This window comes from Erythrolamprus reginae, chromosome 6 (genome assembly GCF_031021105.1).
Source record: "Erythrolamprus reginae isolate rEryReg1 chromosome 6, rEryReg1.hap1, whole genome shotgun sequence".
NCBI classification, from domain to species: Eukaryota; Metazoa; Chordata; class Lepidosauria; order Squamata; family Dipsadidae; genus Erythrolamprus; species Erythrolamprus reginae.
The window spans coordinates 74,950,349-74,963,649 of NC_091955.1; the positions used below are offsets into that span (position 1 = coordinate 74,950,349).

Below are 13,301 nucleotides of genomic sequence, written 5' to 3' on the forward strand. Positions count from 1 at the left end.
AAGGTATAGGAGATATAGGAGAGCAATAGGACAGGGGACGGAAGGCACTCTAGTGCACTTGTACTCGCCCCTTACTGACCTCTTAGGAATCTGGATAGGTCAACCATATATAATCTAAGGGTAAAGTGTTGGAGGTTTAGGGATGACACTATGGAGTCCGGTAATGAGTTCCACGCTTCGACAACTCGGTTACTGAAGTCATATTTTTTACAGTCAAGTTTGGAGCGGTTAATATTAAGTTTAAATCTGTTGTGTGGTCTTGTGTTGTTGTGGTTGAAGCTGAAGTAGTTGCCGACAGGCAGGACGTTGCAGCATATGATCTTGTGGGCAATCCTTAGATCTTGTTTAAGGCGTCTTAGTTCTAAACTTTCTAGGCCCAGGATTGAAAGTCTAGTCTCGTAGGGTATTCTATTTCGAGTGGAGGAGTGAAGGGCTCTTCTGGTGAAGTATCTTTGGACATTTTCAAGGGTGTTAATGTCTGAGATGCGATATGGGTTCCAAACAGATGAGCTGTATTCGAGGATGGGTCTGGCAAAAGTTTTGTAAGCTCTGGTAAATAGTGTGAGATTGCCAGAGCATATGTTTCTTGAAGTAACTGTCTGAATAAGAAGGTTGAACTGAACTTTAGAACAAAGCTAAATCTGAAGTCACATGGTAATCTAGAATTTTTCTGTTCTTTCAAGGCTGCACTGGATTTCGCTTACGACCTGTGGCTGGTCTCCTTTCATCTCGAGATTTTTTGGGTGGCTTGGCTTTTAGAGTATTTCACTCTACGCAGTACATTCGCCATTCATCAAAACCGATGTATACACCTGAACCGTACGTATTTCATCTAATAATTCATATTATGTATTATGCTTGGAAGCCTGGAATATTATGCATGATCAAAGAGGAAGCTGACCAAGGCAGTACAGAAATGTGCATACAACTTTATAGAACATGCATGTATATTCTCCAGAGATTATTGAAACATAGAAGATTGACGGCAGAAAAAGACCTCATGGTCCATCTAGTCTGCCCTTATACTATTTCCTGTATTTTATCTTAGGATGGATATATGTTTATCCCAGGCATATTTAAATTCAGTTACTGTGGATTTACCAACCACGTCTGCTGGAAGTTTGTTCCAAGCCTCTACTACTCTTTCAGTAAAATAATATTTTCTCACATTGCTTTTGATCTTTCCCCCAACTAACCTCAGATTGTGCCCCCTTGTTCTTGTGCTCACGTTCCTATTAAAAACATTTCCCTCCTGAACCTTATTTAACCCTTTAACATATTTAAATGTTTCGATCATGTCCCCCCTTTTCCTTCTGTCCTCCAGACTACACAGATTGAGTTCATTAAAGCTTTCCTGATACGTTTTATGCTTAAGACCTTTCACCATTTTTCTAGCCTGTCTTTGGACCCGTTCAATTTTATCAATCTCTTTTTGTAGGTGAGGTCTCCAGAACTGAACACAGTATTCCAAATGTGGTCTCACCAGTGGGATCACAATCTCCCTCTTCCTGCTTGTTATACCTCTAGCTATGCAGCCAAGCATTCTACTTGCTTTCCCTACCCCCTGACCACATTGTTCACCCGTTTTGAGACTGTCAGAAAATGGGTGAACAGTGTATTTTGCTTTCTATTCATGTGTCTATAAGCACAAGAAAAAATAAGGAAGAAGGGGAAGGAAGGCATGATAGGGAAGTGTTAATTCTATCTGGTTACAAATATATACGTTTATCAAGGTAAATCAGATAATCTGGTATATTCCAGATATTGTTGGCCAAAATTCTTGTAATCTCTTGGTTTTGGCTAGCTAAACTTGAAAGAAGTCCAAAACATCTTTAGCAAATCACAATGTTTCTCCTAGCAGTAGTTTATTGAAATAACAGGATTCTTCTAATGTATTTGCCCCTCTCAGAAACACATCTCTTTTGAATGTTTACAGACTGATTTATATTTTCTTTTAGCGACGTTTGCCATGAACTCCTAGGACACGTCCCTCTGTTTGCTGACCCAAGTTTTGCTCAGTTTTCTCAAGTAAGTAAAAACTAAATTTTAATGTTAATTATTGACTAGCAGGAAGTTTGCACAGGGAGGAGATAATCCATTATCTGTCCAAGGGATCCAGAAAACTTTGAAAACCCTTAGACCATCCATGGTTGACCTCTCCAGATTCCTAAGAGGTCAATAAGGGGCGTGCATAAGTGCACTAGCGTGCCTTCCGTCTCCTGTCCTATAGTCTCTCCTATATCTCCTATATCTTCTCTTGTATCCCTATATCTTTTCTGCTATTCTCTCATTGATATATTGTATTCCTATATTTTCTCTTCTCTTCTTTCATTAATATATTTTACTCGAGTGTATCCTCTATAACCTTCATTGTGTATTATTGTGTATTGGACAAAATAAATTTAAAAATAAATAAATAAATAAAAACCCGACTTTGGTCCTTGGCCTGGGATTGATGCTTATTACTTCCGTTTTGTTTTGTTCTGTTTTGTTCTGTTTTGTTCTGTTCTGCTCTGCTCTGCTCTGCTCTGCTCTGCTCTGCTCTGTTCTGTTCTTCTCTGTTCTGCTCTGCTCTGTTCTGTTCTGTTCTTCTCTGCTCTGTTCTGTTCTTCTCTGCTCTGTTCTGTTCTTCTCTGCTCTGTTCTGTTCTCTGCTCTGTTCTGTTCTCCTGTTCTTCTCTGCTCTGCTCTGTTCTGTTCTTCTCTGCTCTGTTCTGTTCTTCTCTGCTCTGTTCTGTTCTCTGCTCTGCTCTGTTCTGTTCTCCTTCTGTTCTTCTCTGCTCTGTTCTGTTCTGTTCTTCTCTGCTCTGTTCTCTTCTCTGCTCTGCTCTGCTCTGTTCTGCTCTGTTCTGTTCTTCTCTGCTCTGTTCTGTTCTGCTCTGCTCTGCTCTGCTCTGCTCTGCTCTGCTCTGTTCTGTTCTTCTCTGCTCTGTTCTGTTCTCTGCTCTGCTCTGTTCTGTTCTCCTTCTGTTCTTCTCTGCTCTGCTCTGTTCTGTTCTTCTCTGCTCTGTTCTGTTCTTCTCTGCTCTGTTCTGCTCTGTTCTGTTCTGCTCTGCTCTGCTCTGCTCTGTTCTGCTCTGTTCTGCTCTGTTCTGCTCTGTTCTGCTCTGTTCTGCTCTGCTCTGTTCTGTTCTGTTCTGCTCTGCTCTGCTCGTGCCTGTCAGTTGTCAGAGACCCAGTCGCAAGGCTCCACCCACATGCCCAGATGCCACCATATTGCACATGCACAGAAGGTAAAAGAATCCAAATGGTGGTGCCTGGAGAGGTGGGTGGAGCCTCACACTCCTTACGCATCTGGCTCTCCAATGACTGACAGGCATGAGCGAACTGGGAGTCTTTCACCCCTGGTTTCAATCCCAATCCAGGAGCCTTCGCAGGGAGTCATTTCCACAAATTTGCTCTGTTGATTCTATTCTTTATTAAATCATTTTAGTCTAGACGACCTTTTTGATTTCATGTTTTCTATTATTTTTCTGGTTTTCCCCCTAGTCTTTTTATACTATGCATTTAAATGCATTTAAATGCATTTAAATAATTATATGAAATCGATACATTTAAATAATTATTAAATAATTATATGAAATCAGGACCGCCTCCTGCCACACAGCTCCCGATAAGAGCCCACAGTGTTGGCCTTCTCCATGTCCTGTTGGCCAGACAGTGTCGGTTGGCAGGGCCTTGGGGAAGGGCCTTCTTTGTGGCAGCTCCGGCTCTCTGGAACCAGCTGCCCCCTGAGGTCTGTGTTGCCCCCACCTTGCTGGCCTTCCAGAAGGCCTTAAAGACTTGGCTTTGCTGGCAGGCCTGGGGGCGTTGATAAAATTGATACCATCTTGATCTGGCCATTTAGGATATAAATGATTTTTAATGGGTTTTAGATTATTTATAATGTTTTTACTTGTTGCACGCTGCCCAGAGTCTGGAAGGAGTTGGGCAGCCTATAAGTATAATTATAAATAAATAGAGATAGATATAGATAGATAGATAGATAGATAGATAGATAGATAGATAGATAGATAGATAGACAGATAGATAGATAAATGGATAGATAGATAGATAGATAGATAGATAGATAGATAGATAGATAGATAGATAGATAGATAGATCTATTGAAACAGCAACAACACCAATTCTGTGACCAAAAAGTTCAATTTGATGAGTAAAGCTGTATCCCTATGCATGTAAACCTCAATTTACAATCATAACTGGGATGATAATTTCTGTTGCTAAGCAAGCTGGTTTTTAAATGAGTTGCACCCATTTTTGCAACTTTTCTTGCTGGGTTTGTTTAGTGAATAATGTAGTTGTTAAGTACATTACATGGTTTGTTAAGCATAACTGGCTTCCCCATTGAGTTTGCTTGTTGGAAGCAAACTGTTAAAGTTACAAATGGTGATCCCAGGTTGCTGTAACCATCGTAGATACATGCCGGTTGCCAAGTGCCCAAATTTTTACCATATGAATCAGGTTTTCTTGATAATATATTTTCTTGACACCCAGAGTCCTTCGGGAGTTGGGCAGCATATAAGTACAACTAATACATAATAAATAAATAAATAATTTCTCTCCCTATTATTTCATTTTTAGATTTTAAAAAGTTGCGTGTGTGTGTATATGTGTGTGTGTGCTGGGATTGTGTAGATCAGGGGTCTCCAACCTTGGCAACTTCTGGTGGACTACAACTCTCAGAATTCCTCAGCCAGCTTTGTTTAAATATATTTGACAAGTCTTAAAAGTTGGAGGCTCCTGGTGTAGATGACAATAAAAATAAGAAACTGAAACTGTTTTGCTTTTACAGGAGATTGGGTTGGCTTCTCTAGGAGCTCCAGATGATTATATTGAAAAACTTGCAACGGTCAGTGTTGAATTCTGATAATAGCTTCAATCATATTCTGCAATTAATATGGAGTGAAAGTTCTTAGCTGGTTGGTTTCAGAATTATCTTGAAACTCTTCTTTGAATAATAATTCATTTTTACATGATACGTACATTATATTAATGTAGCTAATCATTACAAACTCATTAGCTATTGTAGTACTTTTATAACCTTGAAATGTTTGCCAAAAGGTTAGAACCAGTGAAGGGCTACCAAAATTTTTATTACCACACTGTGGATGTGGCTTATGCAGGACGCCCTGCATTTTCTTTCAACTTCTTTCAGTGCAAATTGGGTGCTCTGGGGTGGAGCTCCATTTTTCGCTACCCCACTGCGTTTCCCCACCCCTGGGCAGCAGCCCACCCCTGGTTATAACCATTAATACATTGGCATTTTATATACAGTGAAACAAATCATAGCATTTTTGAAGGTTAGTTATATGCAAAGATTCAGGATCCTACCCAAATAAACAACTAACCATTATTAATTGACAAAAGAATCATGAAGAAGTATCCATCCATTGAACAAAATTTTCATTAATGTAAATCATTTGATTTCTTCTATTTATTTCATAATCTTGTTTCAGCATGATCAGAAACGCTCAGTAACAATAAACTGCACCTTATTTTATTTCAGGTTTACTGGTTCACTGTGGAATTTGGCCTCTGTAAAGAAGGCAACGCAGTTAAGGCCTATGGGGCTGGACTGTTGTCATCCTATGGGGAACTGCAAGTATGAATTCATGATTTATGCAAATGAAGTTGTCAAAACTTTCTACAAAATAAATTTTTGACATGATCATGTGTAGGTAGCTTTGTTTCCAATGCAACCCAGTTCAAATTTGGTAGTCTTTTTCTAGTTTCATATTGTCTTCCCGGTCCTTGAAAGACTAATTCTCCAAATGTTCAAATATAAGCTATTCCGTTTATTTATTTTTATTTATTTCTTTGTTTTGTCAAATACATATTGGGGTTATGTAAAGATATAATAATATTCATATACATGATACCAGTAAAAAGAAAAAAGAAACATTAGAACAGGGGATGGAAGGCACTCTGGTGCACTTATGCACGCCCCTTCCTGACCTCTTAGGAATCGGGAGAGGTCAGCAGTGGATAGTCTAAGGGTAAAGATTTGGGGGTTAGGAGATGATACTACAGAGTCTGGTAGTGAGTTCCATGCATCAACTACTTGATTACTAAAGTCGTATTTCCTGCAGTCAAGTTTGGAGCGGTTTACATTACGTTTGTATCTGTTGTATGCTCATGTGTTGTTGTGGTTGAAGCTGAAGTAGTCGTTGGCAGGAAGGATGTTGTAGCAGATGATTTTATGGGCTATGCTTAGATCATATTTAAGGCGACGTAATTCTAAGCTTTCTAAACCTAGGATTGTAAGTTTAGTTTCGTGGGGTATTCGGCTGCGAGTGGAGGAGTGAAGGGCTCTTCTGGTAAAGTATCTCTGGATGTTTTCTAGAGTATTTATGTCCAAAATGCAGTGTGGATTCCACATTTTCTTGGAAAAATAGTTATTGTGATACGAGTGTGCAAGCCACATCTTTACTTACTGTACTTTACTTTCCATCTTGGGGAAAAAGAATGTTCCAAAACAGATTAGTCATCAACTTCTCCTTAATTCCGAGCATTGGAGGATCTCAGACTGTATGGTGTGCACAAAATAAATTTGAGAAAAGAATCAAGAATCAAGATGGGTTCAAAGTTCAAGAATCAAGATGGGTTCAAAGAATCTTTTTTTAGATTCTCAGTCTATGCCACCATTGTGAGTAGAAATGAGATTGTCATAGGTTTCATAGATCTGTTAGAAAATTAGGAATTAGGATGAGCTAGTTGTGAAACTATATTGCCACCTATTCCAGGAAGATCCATCTTGATCTTATTGAACTGGATGGATTCTTTTGTGGCTATGCTGATAGTTGGAAAGAACTGGCCAGAAGTGTAAGTAAAGAGTAAACTGTAAGAGTTTGGAGTAAAGATGTCAAACTGATGGTTTCAGATGTATTGGAATACAATCTCCATTATTACTAGCCAGTTTATGCAATAGCTTGCTAACTTTAACCTTGATGGAAGTTTTACTCCAATCCCATATGGATGTACATAAATTATGTGCTAAAATCAATAGATCCAGAAAATAATCTTTACTAATTAAAATATCAAATAATGCTGTAAGAAAAAAATGGAATATCCCTGTTTGGAGTGACATCCCATAATTCCGTTCTGTAAAGACATTCCATCATGGGTATGTGTTTCCTTCCCCTTCCCCCCGCCGGTGTTTTTATGAATTCTGAGGTTATGACGTGTTGTGGTTGGCTATGGCCCAGCTCCTGCCCCAAGGAATGTGGAGGTGGATGCATGCAATAGGCCTGTTTTATTGCCGACAGAGTCAGGGAGTGAAGTTTCCTCAGAAGAAGAAGAAGGTGGGCGTGACTTGGAAGAGGGGAGTTGGCAGACAGCCCAGGAAGAGATCAATCATCCTTATCATCCCTGGATTCTGAACAAGAATGTATGACACATCCACGCATGCGTAGAGTGATGTATAGGAGACAACAACTGAAGGATTATTACAGGAGATAAATGAAGCCACCTATGGTTGGGTGGGGCTGCTGTAATTAGTGCTACAGATAAAAGAGCAGCCTGCTGTTTTAGCCTCATGACAGTTTATCTGATTCATAGTTTTTGCTTGTTTGATTGTGGTTTTTGCTGTTCAAGATTATGTGTGGACTTTAGAATTGGACTCAATTTCCCAGTTATTGGGTGAGCATTTGGATTGCATTTAACCTGTGCCTTGTGTCTACCAGAAAATCTCTTTGACATTTAAAAAGGGAGCTGTTTCTGTTTTTCTGTTGATAAAGACTTTTGGGTTTTCCTTTTATCGTGTGGTGTGTGTCTTTCTGGACTAATTACCCTTTAATTACGGGCACACCGGCAGAACATGATGATGTAAGATCTCAGACACTATTTTTGTTTGTTTTTCCTTGACATTGTGGCTCTCTAATTTAGTTTGTATTTCGACACTCCAAAGACATTTCTCTGTATATTTGACTACAATACAATGACACTCATATTCAATACTGGAAAGAATTGTTAGACCTTTCTAAGCTAAAACTGTGGCAGCAACAATAATTTCTATTTAAAATCCTTCTGTTCTTTTCCTTTAGTACTCTATGTCAGGTAAACCTGTCACTGAACCTCTCATCTTGGAAAAGACTGCAGTTCAAAAATATCCAGTAACTGAATTCCAGCCTATTTATTATGTAGCTGAAAGTTTTGAAGAGGCAAAGCAGAAGTTAAGGTAGGATCTTGCAAATGGTTTCACAGGTATCAGTACCATAGATTTATTGCCAGCTACCTTTGAAATCTTTAATTTGAAAGAGGAATTATAAAGGTATTAATAAAAGCTCACCTGTGAAATAAATGATAACCCAAGGGATAAATGGCAAGAGAAGACAGGAATTGAGACAGCAGGAAATACATAAAAGACAAAAGAAAAAAGACAAAAGTTGCTGTTTTGTTCCCGTATCAAAAGAAAGACATAGCTTACACTCCATCTCTAAGACATGCATCATAGTTTTTATTTATTGCACAAGATGTCAACTTTATCGTTCCTCTTTCCATTTCAAACAAATCATAGAACTTACAGTTCCCCGATATAAAGAATGACATCTCATTTAAAAAAAAACCCTGAACATATAGCTGCTTTTAAATGTTTGCTCTGCATTTACAGGAAATATGCCTCAACGATTTCACGCCCGTTTTCAGTCCGTTACAATCCATATACTGAAAGAATTGAGGTTTTGGACAACATCAAGCAATTAAAGAATTTAGCAGATGCTATTGGCAGTAAGTACTTAATTTCAGAACTTTGGATAGGTTTGCTCAGATGCCAACCAAGAATCTTTTATATGTCTGTTTTGCCTTTTCATTTTGTTCAATTAATATTCCCTTATGCACAAAGAAATAGATGTTTGACTTTTGGTGCATTTTGAAACTTCAAATACCTTATGAGATAGATGGAATCAAGTATCGTTGCTTTCAGGTTCATAATACATTGAAAAACATATTTTTTTAATTCCAATTGTAGTAGCATATTTAAAATTAACATTTTTGTGATTAGATTGCAATGACAGATTTTTCTCCTGGAATTCCAAGGAGTTTCATAACAAATGTATTTTTGCAGACCATACGCATTTTTTCCTGTTCATCAAACTCAACAACATCTTTTTAACAGTTTCCTGTTAAAGATCTGAAGATCTGAAAAAGTGTTTAATAATGGTTATTTGTGCACAAAAAAGATTCTTGTGTGAGTGGGAGCTTCTATGTTATATGGAATCTACATACTATAAATATACAGTTGTAGCACAGTCGATCACTCATTGTTTTTCTTCTTCATAAGTCTTTCATTCCGTTTCCTTGCAAACACATATGTAGGTAGTCCTGGACTTATAACCACAACTGAGCTCAGACTTTATGTTGCTAAGTGAGAAATTTGTTAAGTCAGCATTGTCCTACTTCACAACTTTTCTTGCCGCATTTGTTAAGTGAATCACTACAGTTGTTAAGTTAATATAATGCTTCTCAATTATTTTCTGTTATGCCCCTGCTAGGAAGAAGTAAATACTTTGCGCCCCCACCCCAACTCTCCACCGAGACAATTGTTTGCAAGTGTAATATTTTTAAGTGATGCATTGATTTATTTGGCTACATGCTGTCTGCTGTAAACATTTTTAGACACAGTAAACATACCGGTCTTTCCTTGTCTCCCAACATAGTCACAGTGAAGCCAAGCCCTACATACGCTTCCTCATATTTCCTCATCTTAGCTTTCAGGAGACTTACATTTGTCTCATTGTCTCTGTCTCTCTCCTCCTTTCTTTCCACCCCTGTTAAATATTTCCCCATGGTGTCACTTAAGGGTTTGTTATCTGCACTTCATATCTCCTCCTCTGTGCTGTGTGGTGTTGTTCGGTGCAACCCTTCCCCCCCCCCTATTCCCTGCGGCAAAAAAAAGCACATTCTCCGGAGTCAGGCACCCCTTGGCATTGCTTCACGCCCCCCAGGGGGGGGGGGTTCCTCCCCGCTATTTGAGAAGCACTGAGTTAATAACATGGTTGTTAAGTGAATCTGGTTTTTCCGTTGACTTTGCTCATCAGAAGGTCCACAAAGGGAATCATGTGACTTTGGGGTGGTGCAACCATCATAAATATGAACTCGTTCCCAAGCATCTGAATTTTGATCACATGATCATGGGGGAATGCTGCAAAGGTTGTGAACTTATAAATCTGAAAAACAGTCATAAGTCATTTTTTCCCCAATGCTGTTGTAACTTTGAACAGTCGGTAAATGAACTGTCGTAAGTCAAAGACTACCTGACATTGTCAGCCCTGCACCGTTATCTCTACTGACAAGATAGTTGTGCATAGCTTCATATGCACTGACTTCTGCTCCATGAAGAAAATGTTAGCATGCAGATGCAATACATAAAGAGCAAAGTAAAACTTTTATTTTTCTTGATTTCTTTGCAGATGAAATGGAACTTCTTCGCAATGCTCTCCAGACGATAAAGTGAAAGAGATAAATTTTTCCCCTTTAGCCAAGTCAGTTTGCTCATAATTAACATATATTGCAGAAAAGTAACAAAATTTAATATATAACGTTTATATCTATATCTATACATAAATGCCTCTCCAGATTTTGATATGATCAAAAAAATCTCTACAAAATTAATATAATTAACTCTTTAGTTAGGAACTAGGCCTTTCACACATGATTTCTATATGATAGTATTACACTATTATATTGTTACACTAAGGCCGGGCATAAATCAATGCAGTATATATAATTGAAAAAGCAAAATGTAGGAAAATAGTAAGGAAATTCAATTTATGTTATATATAAGAACTCTGCATTTTTTAATGCATTTAATCAAGTGCTTTTATTCTTTCCAATCCAATATAACCTTGTGAAGTTGACCAAGACTATTAAAAGGGCAACTCTCTGAAAATGTTATGGAACGTGGGCAAAGTTGGTATAAGAGAAGAATTGGCAAAAGGAAGAATGAAATTGTAAATGGTTGTATAAGGTCAAGGTTGCACAAAACATCGCTCCACACATTTTTTTTAAAAAATCCAATACATCTCTGGACAGAATTCAGGAAGCTACATTGTATCAATACCTTCTGAAGTCTTTATTAATTTTACTTTTATTTTCTTACAGTGCTAATTATCTATGAATCAGATGTGAAGATTATGTTGATGTTAGATATCAAATATTATACAATTCTATGTGATGCCTAATATCGACATAACCTTCACACCCGATTCATAGATTCATGTGCAAAATGTTAAATATAAATATTTTAAATTGATCAACTGGGATTGATGTAAAGTTCCATACGTAACCAATCAGGAAGGACATGATGGTGACATCAAAAGTCCAGCATGCTGTGCAAATATTTTTTGTACTCATGGCCCACCTACATAAAAAAATACTGATGCAAATTCTGTCTGATTCACTGGCAAAACATTTCTGTGCTGCATATATCTGCAAATTCATGGTTTGCAGGATTAAAATCCAATTTTTACTGCTATCTTTAAATGTATATAGATTATTTACATTGATCATCTGAAGAAAAATGTACATTGATATCTTTATTCAAATAATTCAAATACTGGCTAATGTAAAGCTAAACATTTTAAACAAGTAGATTTACATTTCAGTTCTTCATTGCTAGCCAATTCATAGAATGTCAATTATATTTTTCTTCAACCAATATTTAAAATGTATAATTATTTTAACAAATACAATACCTTTGCTATTTTTTGCACAGAACCTAATGGTTCTCATAATAGTTATCCTCTAAAATCAATATATTCATTACAATTGTCTGATATTTTAAATTTATTTTCAGTGAATTTTTGATGGTACAAATAAAAATAGATGTAATGGAGTCAATAAAAAGATTTGTCAAAATATATGTATAAGTGGTTTTATGATGGAATATAATCTAGTAATCCACAAACAACAAAGAAACTATGTTATAAACTAGATTTGTTTACAGGAAAATGGGATTTCCTATTTGCGTTATATATATGATATCAAAAAAGGAATTATGAAGATAAGCTGAATAAATACACGAGAAGCCATATGATTTTCATTTCATATGATTCAGCTAATGATCTAATTAACATTTTAAATCAATGCAGTCTGCAGCCATCAATTTATATGGGATTAAGTTTAATTGGATGTTTAAGATTTCATTTGCCTAGTAGCAATATGGAAAGCAATTGCTAGGCTTTTAATAAGTACTCTTTCAGCTCATAAAACATTGCTTAACATGGCTGTTTTTGCCAAAAGATTGTGGCAAAAAGGAGCAAATTAATTAAGATTGGATGTTCTCCTTAATTATAATGGTCACTAAATCTCAGAAGTGCCTGAAAAAAAATCATCTGGGATTAGGGTTGTTGTAATGCTAGCCAATATAGGATTGAATACAAAAATACATTTCAAAATATAATTACTTAATACTTTAACCTCATTAGACCTATTGAGAAAATGACTAATTCACATTTCATGAGACAGACTTATATTCCTTGTATGTCCTGAAACAATTTTTTGTTCAGTATACAACCAACCAATTTCTTTCCAAAGAGGAAATGTATACCTTTATTTATTTATTTTACCAATATTTTAAAATCTGTCTCCCATCTCTCTCTAGAGAAATTCTTGGAATTCTCCTTTTACATTCTGGGATTTTTTTTTTTGAACATGCTTTTCTCAATAACATTGCAATTAATTGAACTAATATTTAAAGCTCCAACTAGTATTATAAATATTCATAAAATAATAAATGTGCTTATATTTTATTTGATTAACATTTTTATTATGATTATATTCCACTACTAAATCCTGTGTGACTATAACTTTGTTGCTTGTATCCTTACAATTTATATTGATTGGTTTCTAATATGATTTGATTGCTTATTTGTACCCAGACTATCATTGTTGTACCTTATGATACATGACAAACGTATCTTTTCTTTTATGTACACTGGGAGCATATGCACCAACACAAATTCCTTGTATGTCCAATCACACTTGGCCAATAAAAAAAAATCTATTCTATTCTATTCTACTCTATTCTATTCTACTCTATTCTATTCTCAGTTACACCCTCTGGAAATTTTACTGATAAAAATTTTATATTATTATTACTATGCGACTTTATTAGATTAGATTCGATCCCTTTATTTCCAAGTAAATAACAATGTAAACAAAATAACAATTATCAACAAATATTTATTTTCCTTGTAAAATTCTTTTAGAAATAACAGTTCTGTTTGCCATAAGCTAGTTAATATATGCCAACATTAAAAAAAATATCATGGCATTTATATATGCATACTATATATTGCATCT

The 13,301-nt window shown here is 36.4% G+C and overlaps 1 protein-coding gene across 2 annotated transcripts in view; it reads left to right on the forward strand.

Annotated features, from left to right (window-relative positions):
- PAH (phenylalanine hydroxylase) overlaps positions 1-11,855 on the forward strand; it is a 58,273-nt gene extending 46,418 nt beyond the window's left edge. The window contains exons 7-14 of one of the 2 annotated variants that reach the window (XM_070756277.1): positions 684-819; positions 1,959-2,028; positions 4,795-4,851; positions 5,509-5,604; positions 8,045-8,178; positions 8,611-8,726; positions 10,409-10,480; positions 10,852-11,855. In XM_070756277.1, the coding sequence (XP_070612378.1) occupies positions 684-819; positions 1,959-2,028; positions 4,795-4,851; positions 5,509-5,604; positions 8,045-8,178; positions 8,611-8,726; positions 10,409-10,452 (653 nt within the window). In that variant the 3' untranslated portion in view covers positions 10,453-10,480; positions 10,852-11,855. Of the gene's footprint in view, positions 1-683; positions 820-1,958; positions 2,029-4,794; positions 4,852-5,508; positions 5,605-8,044; positions 8,179-8,610; positions 8,727-10,408 lie in introns of both variants that reach the window. The other variant, XM_070756276.1, reaches the window with a different exon arrangement.
- Positions 11,856-13,301: the final 1,446 nt, after the last annotated feature.